Source organism: Cygnus atratus, chromosome 7 (genome assembly GCF_013377495.2).
Source record: "Cygnus atratus isolate AKBS03 ecotype Queensland, Australia chromosome 7, CAtr_DNAZoo_HiC_assembly, whole genome shotgun sequence".
Lineage (NCBI taxonomy): Eukaryota > Metazoa > Chordata > Aves > Anseriformes > Anatidae > Cygnus > Cygnus atratus.
Window position 1 is genome coordinate 20611188 of NC_066368.1, and position 24571 is coordinate 20635758.

General features: G+C 55.4%; 3 protein-coding genes across 9 annotated transcripts in view; 2 read left to right on the forward strand and 1 right to left on the reverse strand.

Annotated features, from left to right (window-relative positions):
* Positions 1–220: 220 nt before the first annotated feature.
* On the forward strand, positions 221–12954 carry CUEDC2 (CUE domain containing 2). Of its 7 annotated transcripts, none has more exons than XM_035541153.2 (11): positions 303–408; positions 1001–1125; positions 3352–3482; positions 6011–6104; positions 6904–7047; positions 7373–7458; positions 8630–8763; positions 9812–9982; positions 10329–10390; positions 11958–12018; positions 12427–12954. In XM_035541153.2, exons 4-11 carry the CDS (start codon positions 6031–6033, stop codon positions 12571–12573), a joined length of 879 nt encoding a protein of 292 aa, XP_035397046.1. In that variant the 5' UTR covers positions 303–408; positions 1001–1125; positions 3352–3482; positions 6011–6030; the 3' UTR covers positions 12574–12954. The 7 variants fall into 7 exon arrangements, with proteins under 7 accessions (XP_035397026.1, XP_035397046.1, XP_035397076.1 ...); XM_035541183.2 differs by having other exon boundaries at positions 7373–7434; XM_035541161.2 differs by lacking the exon at positions 303–408 and adding an exon at positions 701–849.
* On the reverse strand, positions 11221–15944 carry FBXL15 (F-box and leucine rich repeat protein 15). Its single transcript, XM_035541207.2, has 3 exons — positions 15662–15944; positions 14469–14971; positions 11221–14117 (listed from the first exon to the last, which is right to left on the reverse strand). Exons 1-3 carry the CDS (start codon positions 15839–15841, stop codon positions 13928–13930), a joined length of 873 nt encoding a protein of 290 aa, XP_035397100.1. The 5' UTR covers positions 15842–15944; the 3' UTR covers positions 11221–13927.
* Positions 15945–23768: 7824 nt separating this feature from the next.
* PSD (pleckstrin and Sec7 domain containing) overlaps positions 23769–24571 on the forward strand; it is a 30823-nt gene continuing 30020 nt past the window's right edge. Inside the window, exon 1 of the mRNA XM_050711928.1 lies at positions 23769–24530. Coding sequence (XP_050567885.1) covers positions 23769–24530 — 762 coding nt within the window. The remainder of the gene's footprint in view (positions 24531–24571) is intronic.

Here is a 24571-nt window from a genome sequence, read left to right on the forward strand (position 1 = left end):
GTTTTACCTCAAAATGCCTTTTCACCTCAAAATGTCGCTTTCAGCTCAAAAAGCCTTGTTTTCACCCCAAAATGTCGTTTTCACCCCAAAATGCCTTTTCTCCACAAAATGTTGTTTTCACCTCAAAATGTCTTGTTTTCAACCCAAAATGCCCCGTTTTCGCCCCGAAACTCGGCGGGCAGCAAACCCGCCATAGCCCAACGGCCGCACCGCCGCCTTCACAGCTCCTGCCCTCAACCAAGATGGCGGCGCGGGGAGCGGTGCCAGCACTCCGCCGCTCTACCCTGACGCCCGCCCGCCTCTATGGCCGGCGGCGCCCTCCGCGGCCACGTGACGCGTTCAAGCGCGCCGCGCGGGACCTGCGGCGGGGGAGAGCGAGGCCGCGGCGGGGGCGCGCGGGGCGATCAGGTGACCCGGCCAACGGCCGCGCCGCGCGCCCGCCAACGGCCGCTCCCTCAGCGCGGGGGGGGGGGGGGGGAGCGGCGGGGCCGCGGGTCGGGGGGGCGCCGTGAGGGGCCGGGGCCGGCCCGCGGGGACCGTGCGGCCTCCGTGGGGGGGCCGGGCCGTGAGGGGCTCCCGGGCCGTGAGGGGGCTGCGGGCGGCGGGGGCAGCAGCACCCGGGGGTAGCAGCAGGGACGCGCGGCGCTGGCTGTCCCGTGCCGCGTCAGAGCAGCCAGAAACACGCCGCACGGCCCTCCTGCCGCCACACATGCTCCTGTGATACCCCGGCGGCGGTCGGAGGCCGTCGCAAGCCTTACCGCAGAAATCACAAACGTTGAAAAAAATCCAGGGTGGCAGCGAATTTCAGGGCTGACAAGCCTAATATTGCATTTAAGTTAACCGTATACAGTACGTTTTATTCTGACGGATAAAACTCCACCCTTTGCATTTAGGAAAGCAGTCACAAGTGACATGAACGATACCATAAAGACACCCATACGCAAAGAACAAACATATTTTCTTCGCTGTCAAGCTAATTGAGCTTTCCTTTCCCATAAAGGACTCCCCGGTTCCTGGCCTGGGCCAAGCAGCCGTAGGATGGGCTGTCGGCGCTGCAGGCACCAGAGCGATTTGTGAGCGCCGGCCGTGGGCTGAGGGCCTCGCGCAGGCACCGCTTCGGCTCAGGTAAGGGCCCGCTGCCGGCGTGTCACCGCTGACGTGCAGCCACCCCACACGGCTCGCGGGGGAGGGAGAATTCCGGCCGTTGGCTTTCCTGTCTTCTATTACTGTAATTTAGTGGAAGGGACTAAGTTATTAACAAAAGCCTTATTTTAGCACTATATCATAAAGCAGTTAATCGTGCTGATATTTTCCAAGACCTCAGCCTGCTTTCCCATAGCAGCCATGCCATGGAAGTTCTTTGAGGGACTTGCAGGGAAAACAAAAAACGGGCACACTGAAACTGTAAGGTGTTATTCAGCCTGGGAAGTTTTATTTTAAGTCAGCAAAGTTTCAGGAGGCAAAGCAGTTCAGTGGAATATAGCCACAGTTCTCCGTCTTTCCTGCAGGTCTGACTTTTGCTTGGATGTACCAGAGATTTTCTCTGAGTTTGTATGTCACAGGCTGTACCAAGAGCTCCTTGTATCCCAGGGGTCTATCCTTTCCCAAGCACATGCACACATACAGCTGCCTGAGAAGTGCCTTGTACCTTCTCATAGCGAGTGTTCAGAGAGAGCACAGTGAACCATCCCTGTTCCATTACTTACTCGCTTAAGAGTAATTACTGGAACTTGAGCTAAAAGAACCTTGTAAAGGTGTTTTAGTCAATCCCTCAGCCAGAAAGCCTGATCATTTTTACCTAAATTTTCTCTAGCCTGCTCTGAAGGCATACAATCAAGGCCTACAACATGCATCTCCTTCCACTTGCAGCAACCTCAACTCTTTGGTAGGCAAATTTATGATCTCATAAAAGTTGATATACATCCAAATGGCAGTTCCTCTCAGCTCAGAAACCTTTTCCTAAATTGTTCTCCTAAAGTCTATCTTGTTAATATAAAATCTAAGGCACTATAAATCATACCCATCACATCCCACTGACCATTTAAGAATGATTACAGAAATTTGAGCTGAAAGAGCCTTCAGAAATGATCTAGCCATATGCAAACATTTCAGATTTTTCTCCTTTTTCTGAAGAAAGGCAGATTCACATGCCTTGTACAAAAAGAAGCCAACTTTTCTTGAATATAGCGTAACTAGAAAAAACAAGTTAGATCCTGTGCAGCATGATAAGCCATGCCCACATTATAATGACAAGAAATGCAGCAGGACTTTCATAGACGTATTTGAGTCAGCTGACAACTTCCGAAGTGATCTTAAAATCCGCACTGCAATTATGGCTGGAAGTTTAAAATGATGATAGCACCTTTTCAGTACAATTGTACTCTTGGGAAAGCAATTTCTCTTGCCTTTGGGTTTTAGATCATGCAGTGCGTTGTAAATCACTCCTCCACAAAACTGTGCACAAAGGATAAGGTTTTCTAGTAAATCTCTCCCTTAACTATTGCACCACTGGAAAAAAAAATGTGGCATTTGAAGGTATATTACATAAGGTGCTTTAGGGTCCTGAGTTATGTAATTCTAAACTTGGATATGTGTGGAGAGGAGCATGCAGCAACATCAGTTTCTTCCCTGAAGAATCCATTTAAAAATGTTTGTGCACAGGTTTTTAATCAGCTCCCTCTTTCAATACCCACCAAATCTGAAAGGCCAGAGGACACTGAGGATTTGTCTTTCCACAAGCCTCGTTTGGCCGAGACCATTGTTTGTTACAGATCCCCAAGAAGTTAAGTTTTGCAAGGACAGTTTATTTACCAGAGAATAAAATCTCTCCTCCTAGCAATAAATGTTCAAATGCAAGTGTGCTTGTCTCTCAGAAGGTTGGTGCCTGTGGTTTTATCAGAGCGGAGGTGGGTTCCCCAGGTAAAGGACGGTGACTGGACCATGAAAAAAATAGTTGCTCACTTTGCCTCTTTCTGTCCTTCATTGTAAGGCTGCTTTTGTCATTATGGGGTTTCCTTTCTTCAGAGGCAGGCTAAAGGTGACCGCGTGGCTTCCCTGGATGTAAACCTTAAATCTTGAGTGTGCTGGTGGATGGATTTGTGTGAGATGCCAGAAAGAATTTATACACAGTAGTTAGAACCCGGTGCCTTCTTCTCATAGACACCAGGAAATGGCTTTTATTCAGATACAACATAGTAACTCTGGAGGAAAGTATCTTTGTATTTTCAAGCCTTTCAAACCGGTATTTCTCATGGTTGTCAGAGGCTGGGGAATGGATTTGAGACCAGTTGGTAACTGGCCACCTCTACAATACCACTTCTGAATTATTTTTTCCTGTTTCTCTTGTCCCAGCCTGACACTTGCCTTTGATTAAGGAGATGAGTGACTTTGCCTGTTCTATTGATCAGAATAAATTACCAGCAGCTAATTTATGGACCTCACAAAAGTGCCTTTGACATGGTGAATTGTGCTCTGTTGTTCAGGTAATTGGGTTGTCAGGAAATGTTATTGGTTACTATGCAGTATCTCTTATAGAATATGGGCCTGTTTCATGGAAATGGACAAAATCTTTTAGACTTCAGCTCCCAAGAAGTTGTGAAAACTGAATAAGAAGGAAGTAAGCATTATTCTTGATAGAAGTGGCAGTAGGAAGAATGTTTTGATGGCTAAATGTTGATTTTCCTTCTCTCATTTCTGTAAAAAGAAAATTACTTTTCTTGTACTTGTTCAAGTATAAGTTTAGGGGGCTTGGTGCTTGCCAGTGTTTGCAGATTCAGCTTAAAAAGTGGGAAAAAACACACTGCTTAGGACAGTATTCTTGCCATGAGTGAGATTCAAAATCTTACCGTTGGCTTTTTGGTGTCTGAGAAAGATAGAACAAAGCTCACCTTTTTTTCTTGGTGTGTTGCAAAGACAAACTTGTTTCTGTCGCACCACTGGAGAACATAAAAAACACACACAACCAACAAATGGGCAGCAGGAAGGTGTTTTTACACAGGGTGGTTTTTACAGCCAGCTTCCACACTTGCAGGCTATGACACCTGCAAAACTGATAAAAGCAAGCAAAGGATTCTCATGAGACTGAAGGAAAAAGCAGCACAGGAGCTCGCTTGGGCTCTTTGCATGAAGAGCTCCTACCTGAAAATGTTTGGGCTGTTGTTTTTCTCTGATGCTGTAAAATGGGAGTTTTCTATCTGAAATTACAGGAGGTAAAGTAACTTTTCAGCTTAAAACTGAAACAGCAAACCTAATCTTTTCCGATGATGCCTTCCGCAGCTGTTCCTGCACATGCTGTGTTTTAATACCTGTGTGTTGGTCATACAGTGGTACGGCACTGATAACTCATAGTTATGGCCCCAAATGAGAGGTAAATGTAAAGAAGGGCTTGCTTTCCTTTTTAGTTACTGGAACTGTATCAGTGGGAAGGTTGGTACTGACACCACTAGCTGCAGGAAAGTTTAGGTAATTAGATGGCTTCCGTGTTTAGGTCTGAACACAGCGAAAACTGGGAGTTTATCAGTGTGTCTCACTTTGTCCAGCTGCTGTGAGGAGAGATGCAGGGAGATGCAAAGTGGGATGCCACGTACCCAACAGAGCATCTTTGCATAAGACAGTGTCACAGCTTTGTCCCTTGGTATCAAATCACTGGAGCCTCAGTGTGACAGCCGGAGGCAGGTCTAGCTGGCTTGGGTGTGCTCTGTCCAGCCACGAACAGAAGAGTGTATGTGTACTCTGGTGACCTGCAGTGGTGGCCAAGTGCAGTGCAGACCTCAAGTGGGCCCCGAGACTGCAGGTACATCTGTCAAAATGCTGTTGTGCTTTGGTTCTTTATAGGTCCCGTATCAGCAGTGCTGAGGATGATGGGGTGGGTTTGTTTCTATCCTGCTAGCTCTGGAAGTTTCATCTCAGGAAGTGCTAAAACTTTGATTCCACGGGAACAGCAACCCACAAGACTGCTCTGCTAAGTCTGTGTGAAACGGTCCTGGTCAGGTCCCGCTCTACATGAAATGAGGGGAGCGTGATGACCTCCACAGCCTGGAAGGTTTTTGGCCGATGACCATGGCAATTTCTGTATACGCAGGTCTGGTTTTCTTCTTCAGGAAGAACTCCGTGCTTACACCAGGAGTTTGCCCACCCCACAGCTTTGTAGACCCAAGTGGGAAGGAATGGTTGAGGAATGGCTTTTCTCCACCAGATTGAGTCCAGGCCCACCACTGATAGCTGAAGCAGGGCTATGGGCAGCCCCCCTCTGCTGTTACTTCTGTGGGAGCTCTGTGATTCTTAGAACTCCCCTGAGAGCTTTGGGTTATCAAGTGCCCCTTGTTGCAGCTGCATTGTCTGCAGAAAGGCTCATTTACTGAGCACAACAGGCTGCTGTTTGGGCAGGATTCCACTGGCAGTCCGTGCCTGACCTGGAGACCTTTGATATTTTGGCTGGCAGACTAGTTGTCTGCGCCCTGCTTGGTATTTCCCTGTGAAATCCAGTCAAGGTTTTCCTTTCTCCAAGAGACGTAACCCTTCCTCCCACTCCCACTCATTTTTGAGTCCGAGCATCAGTGAGAATACTCTTAGCCGATGAAAGGTCCACCCCTTCCTGCAGTGAGCGCACACACCCACAAGCCACCACTTCCCCGCTGGAGCGCTCCTGCTCAGGAGGTGTCTCTGAGGTCCTGCAGCTGGGCACATCTGCATTTCCAGCTTTCCTTCCTGCAAGGAACTTTTTAAACGTACGGTACAGCTGCACATTGTCAGCATTAGCGTGAGCAGGAGATGCCCAAGAGACTGGGCTACTTAGGGCTGGTATTTCCAGTGGATCCTCATAATGCTGGGTTTTGCTGATGTCTTTGCTGTTACCCAGGGATATCAAGCTGTGTTGGAGGAGTTCATGAGTTAGTCTGATGGGAAGAGCACACTTGCCTATACCATACTTACCTTTTGATCTTGGTGATATTTTGACCGACTACGTGCCTTTGAAATTACACGGAGTTTTCTTTTTCTTCCTCTTTTTCAGAGAAGAGGGTTTACAGAGACATGGAGCTTGAAAGAATCATTCGAGACACACTGACACGTTTCATCCAGTCCCACATCCCTGCTGCAGACCTCAGGTATGGTGAGGTCCAATATCATTGTTTTAGCTTGAACTCTGTATTAATTGTCTTTCTGCACATTATACTGAACTCCAAGTGGAATATTAGAGCTTTGCTGTATTGCTTTTCCTTAAGTCAAATCCAGGATGCAGGTAATTTGCACAGGCTTTGGTATAAATCCTTAACCAACCATCTTTCAGCATTGAAATCTAGTAATGCCATTTCTTTGATGACCAAGAGGAGTAATTTTTGTCCAATAATATACATATGGAATCCCGTTCATCCACAGTGATCCCACAGGGCTTTCTGAGCAGCGCACCGCTATGTCAGGGCTCTCCCTGTTCTGAACTCTGCCTGCACGCAGAGATGCAGCCACCTTGAGGCTAGAGCATAGCAGCTGGTTTTGCAGCCAGTGGCAGCACTAACGTAAGTGTGGGGCAGCAAGCAGAGAATGCTGCATCCCACAGAAATCGCAACTTGACAAAATATAATGAGATCACCTAGAACAGCAGTCAACACAGAAAAGTCAGAGTTTGAGCACTTGGAATGTTGTGGGTAGTTCTAGACAGGTGCTGTGGCTTTCATTCAGCGCTGCCGAGGAAAAAGGACAGCACACAGTATTTTCTGTATTTATCCGTAACTGCTTCCCACTCGACTACCGAGCAGCTGCTTGGCTTTGCCCATACGATAAGATACACTCCACGTAGGTACTCCTACTGCTGTATTAGAAAGACACAAGGTTAGACAGCGTGTAAAGAAAGAGAAAAAATAGCCCTGTTGACCCTGCTTCCATGTCCTATGTTCTCTCTGTCTCCAGTGGGATGGATGATGTTTTCTTTTCTTACATCACGGGTGTCCTGGAAGAGCTGGGCTCACCAGAGTCCTCTGAGGAGACCTTTGACATGGACACCTTCATAGAAATGATGGAGGCTTACATTCCTGGCTTTGCAGAGATCCCCAGGTACGTGAGTGCTGCTGCTTTGTGTGTGCATGCCACGCAATGGGTGTCTGGACCCAACCAGCTCAATGACATGAATTCTTTTGTTGTACCCAGATGGGGAGGTGTTAGTACCAAACCTGTGCCACGATGATTAAGACAGGCATTGCCTGAATACATAAATGCTAATCCCAGTATAGTTTGCAAGCTAGGTCCTTGGCTGTCTTAAACGCCAGTTTTGTTTATTGGGCTTCCCATCAAACCTTGTCTTTCTATAAAGAGGTAGTCAAGAAGGATAGGCTAGTGCTTTTTTTCCTCACACTAATTATGCAGCTTCTGTCTCTTGCAGTGGGGATGTCTGTGAAATGATGTTCTCTCTCTCAGAAAGGCTTGGTGAAGCACGCAACAAAGGTGAATTACACAGTTTCAGCACAAGCAAGTATATTCTGCACATTTTCAGTCTTAGTGTTTGGAGTTGAGCAATGTCAGAGCATAAAATAATCTTGTTTCCAAAATTTAGGCTCTCATAGGCTAGCCTGAATTGGTTGACAATTTTTTTTGTAATGTTTAGCCAGGTTTTTGATATAAACACATGGGAGGCGTGAGTCATATGGAGTGCTGTCCAAGAGGCTGGGGTGAAAAACACTTGACCAGATCTCTAAACACCTCTGTTGAGATAAAATCCAGAGTAAAAAGAAAGGCATAGCAGATACAGGGCTGTTTGCTGAAATTCTGCTGTAGGTTAATTCTGAAAGTGGGATTTCTGCCTCCTCTGATAGCCATCCGACTAACGGATAGTACTGCTGGGCAGCCCATGTCAGGTGCATCGCGAAATAGAGTATAGACTTTGAGCACACTCAGAGCTCACTTCCCATTCACCCACGACCCCTGGCACAGATGCGAAATCAGCTGCAATGTGCTCTCTGGCCTCTGTTATGCAGGACTGCAGAAGACTATCACAGTAAGTGCTTTCTAATCTCAGTGGTCACAGATCAGCTGGATAGCTATATTAACCAGCCCCAAAGGTAGCTCCCATTAGAGAGCAGATGGGTAAAGTGCCTGGATATTAAACCATACATAACAGATTGGTTTTTGCCTATCTAAAAACATCACTGCTGTCTTACCGGGAGCCGGAAGGCTACACCGTGTAGAACAGACAATCCTTTTATCTCGCTTGCTGCTTTCTTGAACTTGACAAAACCTACTGCTCTGCTGCCCCACATCCTACCCTTTGAGGATCCTGATATAGCCCGCGTGTGGAAGGAGAGCACCATCCCAGCTTTAGACAGGATAGAACAGAGGTGAAATGATTCTCCTTTCAGAGACACAGAATGAACCTGTAAAAAGAGGTGCATCAGAGTAAGCTGACCACAGGATGCACTGGGTCACACACAGGCTGGAACCACCATTGTGTATTCCTAAATTTAAAATCAAAGTGACACCTTAGTTCAGTGAAGGCAGGAGGAACAGTAGTGGTTTCCAGTCTTGTCACTTAAGAAGGGATTTACTTTGGCAGATGATGTACTAGCAATCTAATGCTAACAGAAAGCACAGAGCTCTGGCCTCTGTGGGGCTGTTGCTCAGTAGATACCACTGTGTCTTTAAGAAAAACCTGGCCAAAAGGCTGCAGAAGCCAGGAGTGAAGCACCCTCTGAAGACCTGACCAAGGGCCAGGAGCCTGGAGCCGGAGCCTGCAATGGGGAAAGGCTGTGCACTCCAACAGACGGAGCCGAGGCCCAGGTATGTCCATGCCACAGAGGAGCAGGGTGACAGCGTCACCTAGCACTAGGCTGCCAGCACCACCTAGGTCATTTTCTGGCTCCGACAGGAAGCACAGCATAGGCTGTGACACAGCGTCGTTGATGCCTGTGATCTCCCCCATTGTATGGCCTGAGCAAGACTGCGTCAGTAAGCACAACAAGAAAATTACGTGCTGCCAGAAGAGCATGAGCCATCACTCTGGCTCATCCTACCCCGTCCTGAGGTAGTAGGGCAAGAGAGAGCTTGTCCCAGGGCTCTCCAGGATCCTACAGCAGTGCAGTAAGGATGCCTCTACAGCACTACCCAGGCTCCACCCCACTTCACCCCATTCCACTCACCTCAGTCGACAGTTTGAGCCTGATCACTCCCGGGCTGTGATGCAGTATCCAGTGGTCACACCTGTGTGTCAGTCCTGAAGACACCGGTCCCACCCCCAGTGACCCGTGCTGTGTACATGCTGAGCTGAACCACAGAGTCATTGGCACGGCAGTCTTGAACCAGCAGCTCCAGTCAGCGTGCCCCATGCTGCAAGCATTGCAGTGCTTAGTAGGCCCCCCTACCTCCTTACCCCAAAGCTTTGCTTGCTGTTTCTCCAGTACTGACGTCTTACTGCTCGGCAGTTCAGTCCTTCTGTGTCCACAGCCTTCTAGGAAATGCTGCTGCTGTGCTTCCTTCTGGTGTAGCCACAGGTCCCCATGCTTAGGAGTATCGTTCCTTTCCGATCAAAGGGCACATAACCTCAGAAGGGGAGGAATTCAAGCATTTGAACCACAGTGCCCAGGAAGTTCACTCCTAAGGGGATAAATAGCAGGGCTACACAGGTGAGGGGACAGAAATCCTATTTTAAAGGCTGAAGTAGAGAAGAGATTAAGGGATGCTTTGTCCTTGCAGATACAATTCCCTTTTAGCTTCAGGAATGGGATTTACAGTCACCCTTGTAATGAGAGAGAGCCTTCAGCTAAAGGCAAATTGAATTTTCGGACTTAATGCAAAAATCAGAGCTCTTTGTCTCTCTTGCTCCAACTAGGAAGGCGATGACTTGAAGGATGGCACGGAGCTGCTACTGGAGATGTTCCCTGCCTGTACCGTGAGCCAGGCAGAGAAGGCACTAGCCATGGCCCTGGGGAACTTGGAGGAGGCAGTGCAGCTAATTGTGGAAGAGAAGGTGGAAATTGGCACAGCAGGTGCAAGCGTGAAGGTAATGTACTCTGAGCTGGGCAGCACTGAGCCAGAGAGCTGTGCAGAGCTCAGATACAGACAGGTATCCCAGCTGCCTACCGTGAATGGAAACTTTGACTGCAGGAACTTTCCACGCTCCCAGCAATGAACTGGGAAAATCACCCAAAACACCCCTCGCTCCCTCCCTCAGCTCTCCAAGTACAGGCTGTGCCCACACCCAGCCAGCACCACGGAGCTGCGTGAGGCACCCCGCTTCCCCCACGGGCTGGGAGTACTGCATCAGCAGCTGGACTCGACTGAGCTAGCAGGGCAGCTGTGCAGCCTATGTGTTCTGCTACTTACACACCTGCTTTGCCTCCTCCCAGGAACTGGCACGGCCCCGCAGAGCACCCAACCATGAGGAACTGAAGCAGGTTATCTTACAGAAGTAAGTACGCAAAGAACCCCATATTCTGCTCACAATAGAGGAGATAGCTGATTCACATGTAGCTGAAAGATCTAAGCACAAGTATAACCTTTGGCTGGGAAAAGAGGTTGGGGTTTCTTTTAGAGCCCCGGCACACAAACAGGTTACCTCCATCGGCTGGGTCACAGCACTGGCTGTGTGTGAGGTTTCAACCTCCTACAGGTACACTGTAAATCACAGCATTGTCAGCTGAGGCCCCAGTTAAAGGTTCAAGGCACAAACATCAGGCCGCAGCTCAGGTAACGCATGGTGCCTTGTAGAACTACAGCAGCTCATTCATGCCTCCATCCTTGGAGACAGTCCAAACAAGTCTAAAGATATCTTTAAGAGACTGTACAGCAACACTGGGAAGATCAAATCTCAGTTGCTGAAGGTGTGAATTCAATGCATTTAAAGAAACCACTCCAAAGGCTCCCTAAAGACTTCTGAGGAATGAAAGTGGCTTTAGATTGGTTTACCTTTATTCATTTCCAAAAGCATTTTATTCTCAATAGAGAACCCACAGTATGGTTTAATCGATCCACTTAAAGATCTTGGCTTTCATGAGTATCCTTCTGTGGGCATGCAGTTTCCACGTATCTATCCAGCCAGTCTATCCATCAATCTTTTCCACCACTTTACATCCTTATCAGTGAGGGAACAAACAACTGATGGTCTAGGGAAGATAAAGCAAGGCAGAATAGCATCCAGACAGAAGTAACAGTCCCTGTCCTTGCCGGTCTCCTGTGCAGGCTTGCTTCAGAGTCAAATGCAAGGGAACAGAAAAAAACAAACAAAACACCAGCTGATAGTTACATTTCTAGTAACTTCACTTTAATGACGTTTTGGCAACATCCTGTACTTTAAACATCGTTCAAGCACAGGTACAGAGAGCAGATCACCATAGCTGAAGATACATGGGAACAACTGTGCTAACTACTGAGGGAGAAGGCATGGTCAGCTGTGCTGCCCACCTGTGACACCAGCTCCAGTACCTCAGCAGTACAGCAAGTGAACGCTTGGGCCCTGATGTTTCAATTAAACAGGGAAAGAGGTGATGCTTTTACAAAGTTGCTTCCAGCTCAAATTAGTTTCCTAGTCAAGTACTACATAGTGTGAAAGGCACACCATCTCTTCAGGGCAGAAGCAGCCAGTTTGGCCCTTTGATTTTACCTCATCTCCTTTGGCTGCCATCACTCAGACTGAAAAGGAGCAAAGCTACCCGAATAGCAGAGCATGCCAGACCTCAGCACCTCTCCATTTTACAGGGATTATCTGCATTCTCAACAGCCTGAGCTTTTGATACCATTCACTTAGGGCCAAGGATGCTACTCCAGGAGAATCCTGCTGGATTCCCACCAGAACGATGACACAGACACACTTCTTGCCCATTTCATCCAAAGGGGAACCTTAAGCACTCCTTGCTGCAATCTAGGCAAGTAGGACACACTGCACAGCCACAGACCAGCCAGGGAAGAAGAGATGTAGGTTGTGAATAGCCCTAGGCAATGCACATTGCAGCATTCACCAAATGCTTCTTGTGTTTCAGATACATGATGGTTGATAGTGCAGAAGATCAGAAAACACATCGGCCAGCTCCACCAAAAGAGGTGAGAAAAGAGCAGTTACAGCTCACCAAGAGTTTGAATGCCTTTGGCTACAAGGTTAAAAAAAAGCAGGCCGTGAGTCCAAAGAGCAGAGGCAGTCCCAAGGCAGGAACATTCACAGAGCCACTAGAGAGCGAAAGGGAAGGTTAGTTTACAAAAGAGAAGGTTAGTTTAGCCGCTGCAGGGTCTGTCAGTACCTACCACTGACTAGCATGGTTCCTGCTCTGCCACCCCTCCCTCCCCCCCCTAACAGCTTTGTTTGCCTTTTTAGCCAAGATTCCCAACAAAAAGGACAGGTAACTTATCCCAACCTAGCCTTGCTGTTCCTCCACCCCCAAACACAGCTCTCCTTATGCTTGTCCCTTCCCTTTCCCCAGCAGCCTCCACTTGGTGTTTGTCTTTCCTCTCCAGGCTCCCAAGAAGCTGATCCGCTATATCGATAACCAGGTGGTGAGTACAAAGGGAGAGAGGTACAAAGACATCAAGAAGCCAGAGAGCGAGGAGATGAAGAAAACTTACATCAGCCTCAAACCAGCCAGGAAGTACAAGTTCCACTGACAGCCAGGTCCTCCTGCTCTTCAGCCTCCACCTCGCTGGCCAGGCGTGGGAGGAAGGACACGTGGCACTAGGGATGAGAGGGGACTCCTTCACCCCACCCACCACTAACTGGAACTAACCTGGGAGCCAGGACACTGCTTTCAGCTTCCTGAACTAACCCAGCTGACAAGGACAAGCCTCTCTGTGGGTAGCTGTCCTTCTGCCCCCTGGGGCACACCACAGCAGCTAGCGGGGGCCTGCCTGGGCATTCTCTGCTATTCCTTGCATGGGACGTTCTTAGATCTAAGATGTGGCTTGTGGTTTTGCAGCAAGCTTTTTAGAAGTCTGTGTGCACTGTTGCTTAGAGTGCAAGTGTCAATAAAGATGATGTGAATTGGTGTGTAGTTCAGCTGCACGTGCTTTACAGACAGTGCCTCTAATCCCTTCTGGGGCAAAAGACAGGAACTGGGCTCTCCCTGCCAAGACAACCTGCAGCACTCAAACTCCAGCTGACAGTATGGCCAGGGCCCCTCCCATTTCTCTCCACTGTTGAATGTCAAAACTACAGCCACGCAACATGGAGCAGGATGTAGAAGCAGGCTGGGGCGCTACTGAAACATAATTCAGAATCTGGAAGAAACAAACGGTGATGACCAACTGCTCTCAGTGAGAGCACAGCTAGGTTTGGTGCTCTTCCTCTAGTGAAATCACGTTTAGGAGTGTGTTCCCCTGGGAAACAACTGCCTTGCGCTCGCCTAATCCAGTGCCCCGTGGCAAGGAGCTAGGTCTGCACGCACACGTTGCCATGCTGCGCCACACCAGGCCTTTGGTGCCACGCTAGCTGGGGCTACAGGCTGGAGCTGGCTCGCACTGTCCTCCTCCCAGAGCTCAGAGGGGCCCACCCTCTCCCAAGAGGAGAACTGGCAGCTTTTCTCCATTCTGCTCCAGCTGGCCTGATTTGGTCTCAACAGCTCTGCTGGCATGCCCTGCACACCCACCCCAGGGGACAGCAGTCCACAGTCCCCAAACTCCCCTGCTCTCTGGACAGCTGCCACTTGGAGATTTAAAATACAACAAAAAAATAAATCCTGACTATTAGCTGGTCTAGCCAAGGCCTGTTCAGCACCATGGTGTTCCCACAAGTCCCTCGCTCTCTCCACACCGCTGCAGAGGGAGTTACTTTCCTAGGAGGCACCAACAGAGCTCACTCACAAACACGCAGTGGCTGTTAAACAGCCCCAGAGACAAGAGTGAGCCCCTCTTGGGCCAGCCGCACCAACAGGACCAACCTCTCCCTCTGCACGTCTCAGCAGCACCCGGCTCCGGCATCCTCCGGGGATCCCAGCGAGGTGTTGGTCCCCCCTCCCCATCAGTCCTAGATCTGGAGGTTAATGAAAGGGGCAAAGCCAGCCATGTCCTGCAGGAGAACGAGAGCCGTCTGCGGCAGAGGCTCCACATCCAGCTCTACTCCACGGCTTCGGAGGACGCTCAGGCTGGACTCAGCCACGTTGTGGCAGTGCTTCACCTTAAGCGAGCGCAGCTTGGGACAGTACTCAGCCAGGACCCTGCCAAGAAAGAGCATATGCAGGTTGCAGGCCAGGACTCCTGAAAGCACAATTCCCAGCTCACCCTCTCCTCTGCTCCCAGTGCCACACGTGCGCCATCCTTTAGGAACAGCGCCGTGGCAGTCTGAGAGAAACTCAGGCGACACGGTCAGATCCCCGAGCTACTCTCTATGACATGCCAGGGAATTTGCTTTTAGCAGCACATATCACCACTCCTGAATGGCTTGCTAGTGGCTTCTCCCCCGAATTGCACTCTAATTGCTCTCGGCATGAAGCAATCTGGCTTCCCAGGTCTCTTCCCCCGCCCCAGCCACCTGCCTTCCCCACCCAGCTCCCACCGTTGCTCAATACCTGATGGAGTCATTCTTGACTCTCAGACACCCGGTGAGGTCCAGGTGCTCCAGCTCGGGGCAGCACTTGGCGGTCTCCTCCACAGCCACGTCGCCCACGTTGGCATTGACAGCCAGCGACAGAGACTTGAGCCTGCTGCACTTCTGCACCAGGTAGCAGATGGCCTCGTCCTTCAGCTGCCGGCAGGCCGTCAGGTCCACGGCCTCCAGCGCCTTGCAGTGGTCGGCCAGGCTGCGCAGAGACAGGCTGTCCACCCACTCGCAGTGAGCCAGGGAGAGCCGCCGCAGGTTGGGGCAGCTCAGCGAGATGGCTATCAGCGCGTGGCAGCTGAGCTGGGCGCAGCCCTTCAGCTGGATGTGGTGCAGGTGGTGGTTCTGCCTGATGACCGGCAGCAGCTCCCTGTCCGTCAGCCAGTCGGAGCAGCTCTGGAGCGCCAGCTGCTGCAGCACCTTGTTGTCCTTCAGCAGGGTAAGGAAAGCGGCTCTGGGGACGGCAGGTCCGATCTGCAAGGGGAACACAGGAATAATGAGGCATCCCCCAGGTGCCCAAAGCAGCCTGGCTCAGCCTGATGCTGAGCTCCCAGAGACCCGCTCCCTTCCTCTTTTCCACGGTGGCACAGAGGTGACCAAAGCCCCCTTTCCAATCCCAGGGCAAGCCCTGCTGTCCCAGCTCTCCTCCACACAGCACCAGGACTACTGCCACAAGATGCTCTCCACTCCTTTCCTCGTCCCCGCATTTATATACTTGCAATGAGCTCCACGCGTCCCTGCTCTCCAACAACTCTGTGCCAGACCACCCTGGGTGTTTAAAGACACCGCTGCCTTTCCAGTCCCTAGGCAGCCCTCCCCAGAACCCGCGCACGCTCTCCCCATCCCACCAGGCCCACCCATTGCACAACCCCTGGCGAGGAGCACCACCAGGCCGTGCCACCCTCCCTAACGCCAGCTTGCTTCCGCGAGCCGCTGCCCCGTAATGGCGAGGCGGAGCTCGCAGGCTCCCTGCTCCCGGGAGCCTCCTGCTAAGGAGGGCGGCATTTCTGGGCCCTGAATCACCGCCTCTCCTCCCCGAGCCCGTATGGCCAGCCAGACACGGGGCCACTAGCCCCGGCCCCCCGGCCACTAGCCCCGGGCCCCCGGCCACTAGCCCCGGGCCCCCGGCCACTAGCCCCGGGCCCTCCCCGCGCCCCCCGGTACCTGCGCGGAGTCGAAGCGGCGCATGTTGGCCAGGTAGAGGCGGACGAGCTCGCGGAAGGCCCTGCTCACCCTCCGCAGGCTCAGCAGCTGCCGCAGCGGCAGGTGGCGGAGGACGTGCGGCACCAGGACGTCCTCCCAGGGCAGGGCCAGCAGCCCGCCCTCGGCACGGCCGGCGCTCATGGCGGGCGGGCGGCCGGGACGCAGCGGGGAGCGCTCGGCAGCGCCGGGACGCGCCGGGACCGGGACCCGCCCGGCACCTCCGGCTCCGCTGCCGGCGCCGCAGTGACGTCACGGCGGGGGCGCGGCCCGCGCCGTTGCCCCGCCAGGCCCCGCCCACCGCGGGGAGGCGGAGGCCGCCAGGAGGCGGGCGGCCCCGCGCATGCGCGCCGCGCGGCGCTGTCCGTTCAGCACCGGGCAGCCCGAGGCGCCGAGCTGCCCCGGGGGGGGGGGGGGGGGGGGGGCGGGCGGCTCCCCGCCTGTGGGGCGGTAGCGGGGTGCGAGCCGCGGGGTCTGGTCACGGCGCTGATCCGTGCGCACTAGGAGCTGCGGGCGGTTTCCAGCCGTGAAGCGCTCCGAGTTTCCGTTTTGCTGCGCAGCGGCTGGCCGCAGGCCCGCACGGCGCTAGCTGCCGTCCCCGCGCCGCAGGGGACGTGCTGAGGCACAGCCGTACGCCCGGCAGAGCCACCGGCCCGGGACCGCGGCAACGGTAAGGGCCCCGTCGGTCCTTACGTCCCCGCCCGTGTCTGTGAGGGTTGTGAGGTTGTGCCCTGCCCCCTGCCTGCGAGGGGACGGGACGGAGGGAGCGGAGCGTCCTCCTGCCCTGCTCCCCCCGTCGAGAGTCGCGGCAAGTCCTCGTCCTTCTGTCAGAGTGCCCTTCGCCCCGGGTAGGCTTGTGCGTCTCTTTTTTGGACGCTGCCTTCAAGTTGCCTTTTCAAGTTTCGCCTGGATGCGTGCCCCCAGCTAATCCCAAATACTGCAGCTCCTGCACCGGCCCTGGCGTCAGGCAGGCCCTTCGGGACCAGGGGAATCCACCCTGGGGGTCAAGCAGTAGGGTGAGGGCAGAGCCCGGGCTAAAACCTTCCTGCCGCCCTGCAGGGATACCTGCTGGCTTCCCAGACTTCAAGCAGCACGTGGGAAGGACCGTCACAACTGCTCCCGTAAAACAAAACACGTCGTTAATTTTCTAAAAGGATATAAAGGGCTGTGTGTCCTGCTGTCTCCTTGCCACAGCGTGTGCCCGGCGTCACGAAGAAAGCCCCGGGCCCTGGATTAGAGGGTGCCCTTCAGGAGATCAGCGCGGTGAGCCGGGAGGCGCTTCCTTTTCAAGAGAGAATCGCCTCTTGTGACTCACCGGGCACCTGCCCGTCCCTTCTGCTTTGTGCCCGTTGGAGGGCCCCATTTCGGACAGGGCACATCTGGACAAAGCCATGTGCCGAGCCCTGCGGTGGGCTGGCAGCACCGCTCCGTCCCGTGGCTCTCCGTTATCCCGGTGAGCCCCGACGCCCCAAGGGGGAGCGGAGGCCTCCTGCGTCAGGCCCTGAGCTGATCCCCGGTGACAGTGACGAGAGCAGGCTGAGCCCCGGGGGAGGAAGCGGATTAGCTCCAGCTGCTGCTGCAGCTTGCCTGCGTCTTCCTCCAAGAGGCACGGTGCTGGCTGCTCTCGAGCGCCTGGCCTCGGGTCTGACCCTGCCCGCACCTTCGTCCCCGTCAGTGTCCCACCGAAGTGAGCAGAGACTTCAGCCAGCTCTGATGGTGTCTAGCTGTGTTTGAGGAGCCTAGGGGAGCAGCCTGCTCTCGATGGGGCAAGATTTAGGGCACTGGGGCCTCACACTTAGAGGAGCTGCCCTCACGTCAGAAGTCCACGCCTTGGTTCCCAGAGGGGCTCCTGGCTCGTGGCTGAGCTTGGGCAACTCTTTCCCCCTGCCACCCCTGACTTTCCCTCGTGCTGATAATGCAGCTCTTTCCACCTCAAAGGCATCCTAAGAGGCTGGCAGGGTGTCCTCAGGCCTGCTGGTGTCCTCAGGGGCCAGGCTGCGGAGGGCACACTGTGTTGTTACGAGGTTGGTGCAGCGCCAGCCCACAGCTGCTGTCCCGGGATCAGCACCTGCCCTGGCGGCTTGGCACCGTGCTGGCTGAATGCCTTCAGCCTTGCAGAGGCTTTGGGGTATTTACAGTTGCCTACCAGAGAATCTGGGGATACAGGGAGGGCTAAAAAAAATATACAGTGAGAGCTAAAAAAAATAATAAAATAAAATAGAAGTAAAGCCAAGCCAAGCTGTGCAAGTCAGGGTTGGAAGGCAAAGGTGCCTGAGGAGCTCCTTGCTACACACCAATGCGGGGCTGTTGTGGCAGCATCCCCCTCATGCACCCTCTGCTTGATGTCTTCCAGGCTTTCATTGCGTCCCTAGCAAGTGTCCACATTTCCACACTGGGAGCCTTTGCCCAGTGTCTGGGCTAGATGCTCCGTTCCCTCACCACACTTGTAATCACTCCTCCTTGACTGACATTTTAGGGTTTCCACACTATTTTGCAATTAGGTATGTGACCACATTGCCTCCCTGCTGTGTTAGGCTTGCTGTCCCTCTCCTGCAGAAAATACTCCCTGCATTCCCTGCTCATTCCTCCCTGCACCCTTTCACCTTTCTCCCTGTGAATCTGAAGGTGGAGGGAAGGGATTTGCTGCAGAGCGAGTTAGAGAGCAGCTCCAAAGATCTGTGCTGCAGCACAAGCTGTGTCCTGGGAGGCTACACCAAAGAACTGCAGATTTGGTTTTTTTCAGGCTAAATTCATCTATCCAGTGCGGTGACTTCTGGGGGCCTGAGCAGCCTGCTGGCACCCAGGTTCCTCCCTCCCCACGGGAGAGCTCACCCACCAGCCAGAACCCGCTGACTGCTTTCCTTCAAGACCATCTTTTCCCTGAGCATCTTTTTACCAAGAGATACTCCCACACAATTGTTCCCTTAACTGCTGTGTAGGGAGATTATTTATGGCTCAAACTGCGCTGGGGCCCCACCTCCCACATCCCCAGGACAGGTTTTACCACGCTGGCATTCTTGCCTTCGTCCTGATGGAGCGATGCTGGTGCTGGCAGACACCCCAGGGCCGTGTCCTCACCCACCCTTAGCAGGTGAGTGCCACCCCCCCGAGCTGGGAGCAGAAGGCCCTGCTGGGGACCCAGGATGGCAGGAGGGTCCTGGTGCTGATCTCTGTTACCACCTCCTTGCCTGGGTGAGCGCTAGAGCAGCATTTGTGTGCTGAGCCTCAAGGAAGGGTGTTTGCACCATTTATCCTTAGCCACCAGCCCGGCGGAGTAACAGATAAGTGCAGCAATCCATTGCAGACTCGGCTTATGCTGCAGTGGGTTTTTAATATCTAGTGAGGATGTGGTTGGGTGTTGGCACAGAAGGGATTAATTAGAGCCGTGTAGTTAAGCCCGGGCCCCGAGGGAATGCACATGACCTCACGGGTTGCCCCGGAGCCCTCGGTGTGGAGACAAAGGGAGCTCGGCTTCCTCGCCTCCCCCGGGACTCCTGCAGGGCCAGGCTCACCATTTCCATGGTGCTCCCCCCAGCTGGGTGAGGAGCACCCACCTGCCTCACAGCCATGCCCGCGCTGGCAGGACCGCGCCGCGCGCTGAGGCCAAAGCACAGCCCCACTGCCTTCGACAGCAGAGGGACGTGCCGGGGGTCAGCGGCATGTGGCTCCCTCCTGCCATCTGGCTCTGTCCAGCTGCTGGGACAATCCGACGGCTCCAGTTAGCCTCTTCCAAGGAAGAAGTTGCTCGCTGTGCTGCTCCGGTGACACCCAGACCCTTCTGGGCTCAGCAGGGACGGGAGCACTGCAGGGCTGTGGAGGTGAGCAAGGACAAAGCCGGCAGTAGCTACACAGAGCTGTGGGTGGGCTCGAGGAGCCGGCAGAGACCAGGAGGTGGAAGGGACGGCGTGGGGCCGGACAGGCTCGTGAAGGATTTGGTGCCAGGTGACAGCGAGCACAGGGGCTTCTGCTCCAGAGGCGTAGGGTTGCAGGTTGCGGGAAGGCAAAGGGCTGCGGCCAGGGGCAGACAGAGGTACGGGGAGCGATGGAGCCGGCAGGGCGCAGGTGTGTGCCTGGCCCCGGTGTGGGCACGCCAGGAGAGCTCTGAGCTCTTCCACTTGGTTAAATTTGTCGCTCCGGCAGCGGCTTAGAGAAAAGCCTCCCCCTCCTCCCGCCGGCCTCCTGCCATCAAGAAGCTGCTGAAGGAATCAGGTCGCTGATCCCGCGGCAGCGAGGCCCCTAATTAGCCCGGCTTTGCTCGAGTCGGTCGGGAGAGCGTGCGAGGCAGCTCGGGGACCCGCGGTCCCCGGCATGGGGGAGACAGGCTGCACAGGCAGGAGCCTGCAGGAGGAGGGGAGAAAATGGCAGTGCTTCCATGCATTAAAGATGAGGGGAGCGTGCAGCTTCCTCCCGGTGTCCCCATGCCCGGGCAAGGAGATGGGGACTCGCTTCTGGGTGGCGGCGAGGGCAGGTGGGCACGGAGCTGGGCTCACCCTTGGCCAGGAGAGCAGCACAAAGGGGCAGCTCCCCCAAATTCCTCCTGAGCACACTGCGGGCGTGCAAGGCAGCGGCTCTCCCGGGCCTCTCCCATCTCACACGCCTGGTAACGATCGCAGGGCTGGCTAATAAAGCGCTCTTTAATCGCGAATCGATCGGGCCGCGAGCGCCGGCTGCCAGCCGCCGCCGCGTGCAGGCCGTGGCCGGGTCCCCACCGCCGCACCGCTGTCCCCGTGCGGGATGCGGGCGGGATGCATGGGGTGGCGGCTGGGTTTCTCTTCCCGTCCTCGAGGTTTCTCGCAGTTGGGGTGGCGTTTCCCACCCGTGGGCAGCCCAGGTGGCCTGGGACCTGTGGCGCCTTTGGGGTTTCTGTCCCCGCGCTCCCCGGGCAGTGGTGCCGTGCAGGTGCCCACGGTGGGTGGCACAGGGACGCGCCGAGGGACGGTGCCGCGCGTGGGGCCGGGGTCACGGCGCTCCCCCCGGGACGCGCACCCCGGGGATGCTCCCCGGGGCCGCCGCCGGTCCCGGTGCCACCGGGGGGGGGCGGGACGCGGCTCCCCGCGGGGCTGCCATTGGCTGCCGGGGCTGTCAGCGGGGCGGAGTGACGGCCCCGCGCCGGGATTAGCGCGGCGGGGAGCGGCGGGCTGGGGACGGTGGCACCGCACCGAGCCGTGCCGTGCCGTGCCGTGCCGTGCCGTGCCGTGCCGTGCCGTGCCGTGCCGTGCCGTGCCGAGCCGAGCCGAGCCGAGCCGAGCCGAGCCGAGCCGAGCCGAGCCGAGCCGAGCCGGGCGGCAGCACCGCGGAGCAGCGGAGGATGCGGCGGCGGCGGCGGCGGTGCCGGTAAGGGCGGGGAGCGGCGGGGATGGGGCCGGGTGGCCGCGGCGGGGCGGCGGGGCAAGGCGCAGCACTTGCGGGTCGCAGCCGTGTCGGCGGGGAGCGGCGGGGCAGCGGGGACAGCGGGGAGCGCCCGGCCGGGGGGCTGCCTCCTCGCCCGGCTGCGTGTCACATCCGCTGATCCCGGCCAGGCGGGAGGTGCGGGGCGAGGGAGGACGGGCGGGGGGGCGCAGGGGGGAGCACAGGTCCCTTCCCTTCCCTCCCGTCTCTACCCCATTCTTTGCCCCTTAAAAATAAATGATGGTTGTTCCCTCGCATCCCCCACGCGTCTCGCGTGGGCGTGCGCTTCCCCCGCAGCACAGCAGCGCCCGGCGCCTGCTGCTTCCCCCTCACCACGCCGCTCGGCACCGGCACGGCGCAGGGGCCAGCAGGAGCCCCCGGCCACCCCCCGGGCTGCTGAGAAGCTGAGAGCAAGTTTCTTGTGCGCCGGAGAGGTTCCACCGGGAAATGGACCCCCCACACCGGTGTGAAGCCCCCCGCTGCAGCTGCAGCTGCAGCTCCCGAGTTTTTCTCCCTGGACGCGTGCCCGCGCTGCTCGTGGCTTCCTTCCCTTCGCACGGCTTCTCCTGCCCTGGGCAGCGGGACCAGCGAGGCCCCCCCAGGTGCCTTTCAGCCCAGCCCCATTCATCACGGTGATTTAAAGAGCATCGTTTTGATTCATGATTTAAATCGGCAAGCAGGAAGCCTCAGCTACATCATTGATTTTTCATCACGGTTGCGTTTGTGCTTTTTACCTTTCATTATTAAAGAAAGGCTCACTCCGCTGGATGGAGTAACAGGCTGGCTCCGGTGCCTTGCAGACGGCATGGCCTTTGCTACGAGTCTGATGATTGTCCCTCGATAACCAGGAGGACACGCTGTGCTCATCCCATTTATTTTAGCAATAACTCGTGTACATTGAGATAGGCTGTTTTTTATAGATTTGTTATGTTACAGTGAATGCCGGCTATTTTCTAGTGATAACTTTTTTCCTTGGCATGTCTGTCAGTCCACATTTAGATAAAAAGTGGGATTTCATCTGAAATATATAAACCCAGCGTTTTTGTTATTTATCAGTTAAGCAACCTTGAATGTGAATATAACCATAACAGGGGAAAAGATTGTAAAAACAGTAACTGACATCTTAAACAGAGAATATTTTCTGCAGCGAGTGAATTGCAGATTGCTGCTGCTCAGTAGGAGCCAAATTTTTCAGAAGTGTAGTAGTGCAGATAGAGAGGCGCCCGCCCCACGTGGGTGATTTGGGCTGTTTTATTAAGAGTTATGTCTCTGCATCCCTCGAGCCTAAACACCACTGAAAAAGCCAGTCCTATGCCCTTCGGTTTAATCCTATCTGGTTTGCACCAAGAAACGGGGAGAAGAAATCATGCTTTCCTCCATTTGCAACTAGCGTTTGGTTTCTTGCTTTCAAGTGGTGAGATCCAAGTGCAGGAACGAGAGTACCTCTGCATCTGGGGAAGCTAAAAGCCGCCAAGGCAGAACCTTTGCTGTGCACCAGGAGTGCAAGAACTTGGGGAAAGCCATGTCCAAGTGTTAGCTGCCCCGTGAGAAGGACCAGTGCTGGCAGTGCTGAGGGTGCTGGCATCTACCTTCCCATGCAGTGCCTCGCCACGCTGGGGTGACAGGGATCCCTGGCAGAAGAACAGTCCCGAGGCAGGGGCGGGCGAGCCGGGGTCGTGTTGCTGGCACAGGCGCGCTCAGCCCCCCCGGGGCAGGACTGTTTCAACCACTGCTTTTTGGATCTGCTGGTGTTGACAACTCTGTCTGCGCCACGGATCGTGGCTGCAGCATATGACAGGGTGACATACTTTAAAACACAAGTTGACCTCCAAAGAGACAGGCTTCTTGCTCATGCTGATGGTGTCAAACTCCTTCAGTGAGTGTAATCTGGGGGTGTCTCAGTGATCCAGTGTGTTCCCCCTTATTGAGGTGATTTTAGGTGGCTACAGGTAGTAAAAGTATTCAGCCTAAGCCAGGATAAATGAAACCCATTTCAAAGCACACAGCATGCTCTCCCACCACATCCGGGTGGTGCTGGTCTATAGGGGCAGCACCTGAGCATCCAGGGGACCCAGGGAAGGAAGCAACCCCCTGGTGTGCCCAGAGCCTAGGTGAGGAGCTGCTGGTGTCCCCGCTGTGGGGCTGGTGTGATGGGCACTGTCTGCCCGTGAACATCTCATGCTTCCTGCTGCAGGAGGGAGCTCGGACAGGGTTGTCTCACCTGGAGTTTTTTCCGAGCTGAGCTGTCATGAAGACAGGGCACGCTTTGCATGTTCTCCCCATTGTCCTGGCCCTGTATGGCCGTGTGGAGGCTGATCGCACCACAGATCCACTCATCCCCACGCCAGCCTCCTGTTCTTGATGATCTGGCGCTCCTCCTGGCATTCCCGGCCCCCACTTGGTGAAGCCCCTCTGGGGGCTTCAGAGCCACCCCGGTGCCCTCAGCCATGCCCTTGCATCAGTCTGGGTATGGGGCAGTTGGGGCTTCTCTTCTCAGGCCACCTGTCTGCAGATGCTTGGGCCAATCTGCACCCTACACCCATCTCTGAGCAGCATCCCCGTCTGCATCTCCCCATCTCGTGCCCCCTCCTCTAACCACCTCTCCTTGCCCTTTAGGGCTGCCTGAGGATGCCTCGCCCTGCCCAGCTCCAGACCTGACACCTGCGTTCCCCTCTCTGTCAGCATGGCGCAGGCGGGAGGCCTCGTCCACCTCCCCACCGCCGAGGGCTGCGCCGCCTCTCCCCCACCCTTCTCCCACCCTGGGGACCACCGGCCCTGGCCTCCAGCCGCCGCCAGCCCCGAGCCGGGCCGCCGCAGCCCCCCGCGCTGCCTCACCCCCAACCTCAACGCCGGCCGCCTCCACCTCCTGCGCAAGGGCCTGGCCCCCGACGCCCGCCGCTGCCCCCTCGGCCTCTACAACAGCACGGGCTCCCTGGCCCGCAAGCCGACGGAGACGGGGCCCTTCGGCAACGGCGGCTGCCTGGGCGGGGGGCGCCTGACGGCCCCCTGCACCCCGCGGAGGGACCAGCACGTCGCGGGGCTCGCCTCGCCCGGCAGCCGCAGCCCGCTGGTGGCCCCCGAGGGACGCAGCTCCGTCGTCACCTTCCGCTTCATCGAGAAGGCCAGCGTGCGGCCCCTCGGCGGCCCCCCAGCCCCCCGGGAGAACGGGCCCTGTGGTGTGGAGCCCAGCGAGGGCTGGTGCGTGCCCCCTGGCCAGCCCCAGCCCCAGCCCCAGCCCCAGCCCCAGGAGCGGCTGCTCCGCAAGCTGAAGCTGGAGGCCTCCGTGTCCGACCCGCTCCTGGCTGGCAGCAGGTCCCCAGGGGAGACGCGTCCCCGCGGGGGCGGGAGGGACACCTGCACCCTCGCAGCCAGCTGCCTCTTCAGCTCCCTCACCAACGGGCTCCAGGCCCCACCGGGGGACGTCCCCGCCGGCCCCCGGCCCCAGGTAGGTGCCTGTGACCCCACACTGGGCTGAGCTGGCCCAGC

Excerpts from the sequence above, each read along its gene's own strand:
- FBXL15 (XM_035541207.2), bottom strand. The coding sequence starts at position 15,841 with ATGAGCGCCGGCCGTGCCGAGGGCGGGCTGCTGGCCCTGCCCTGGGAG. Across the intron at positions 14,972-15,661 it reads GCCGCTTCGACTCCGCGCAG|ATCGGACCTGCCGTCCCCAG; the intron begins GTACCGGGGGGC and ends TTCCCCTTGCAG. Across the intron at positions 14,118-14,468 it reads GTCAAGAATGACTCCATCAG|GGTCCTGGCTGAGTACTGTC; the intron begins GTATTGAGCAAC and ends CTTTCTTGGCAG.
- CUEDC2 (XM_035541133.2), top strand. The coding sequence starts at position 6,031 with ATGGAGCTTGAAAGAATCATTCGAGACACACTGACACGTTTCATCCAG. Across the intron at positions 6,105-6,903 it reads ATCCCTGCTGCAGACCTCAG|TGGGATGGATGATGTTTTCT; the intron begins GTATGGTGAGGT and ends CTCTGTCTCCAG. Across the intron at positions 7,048-7,372 it reads GGCTTTGCAGAGATCCCCAG|TGGGGATGTCTGTGAAATGA; the intron begins GTACGTGAGTGC and ends TGTCTCTTGCAG.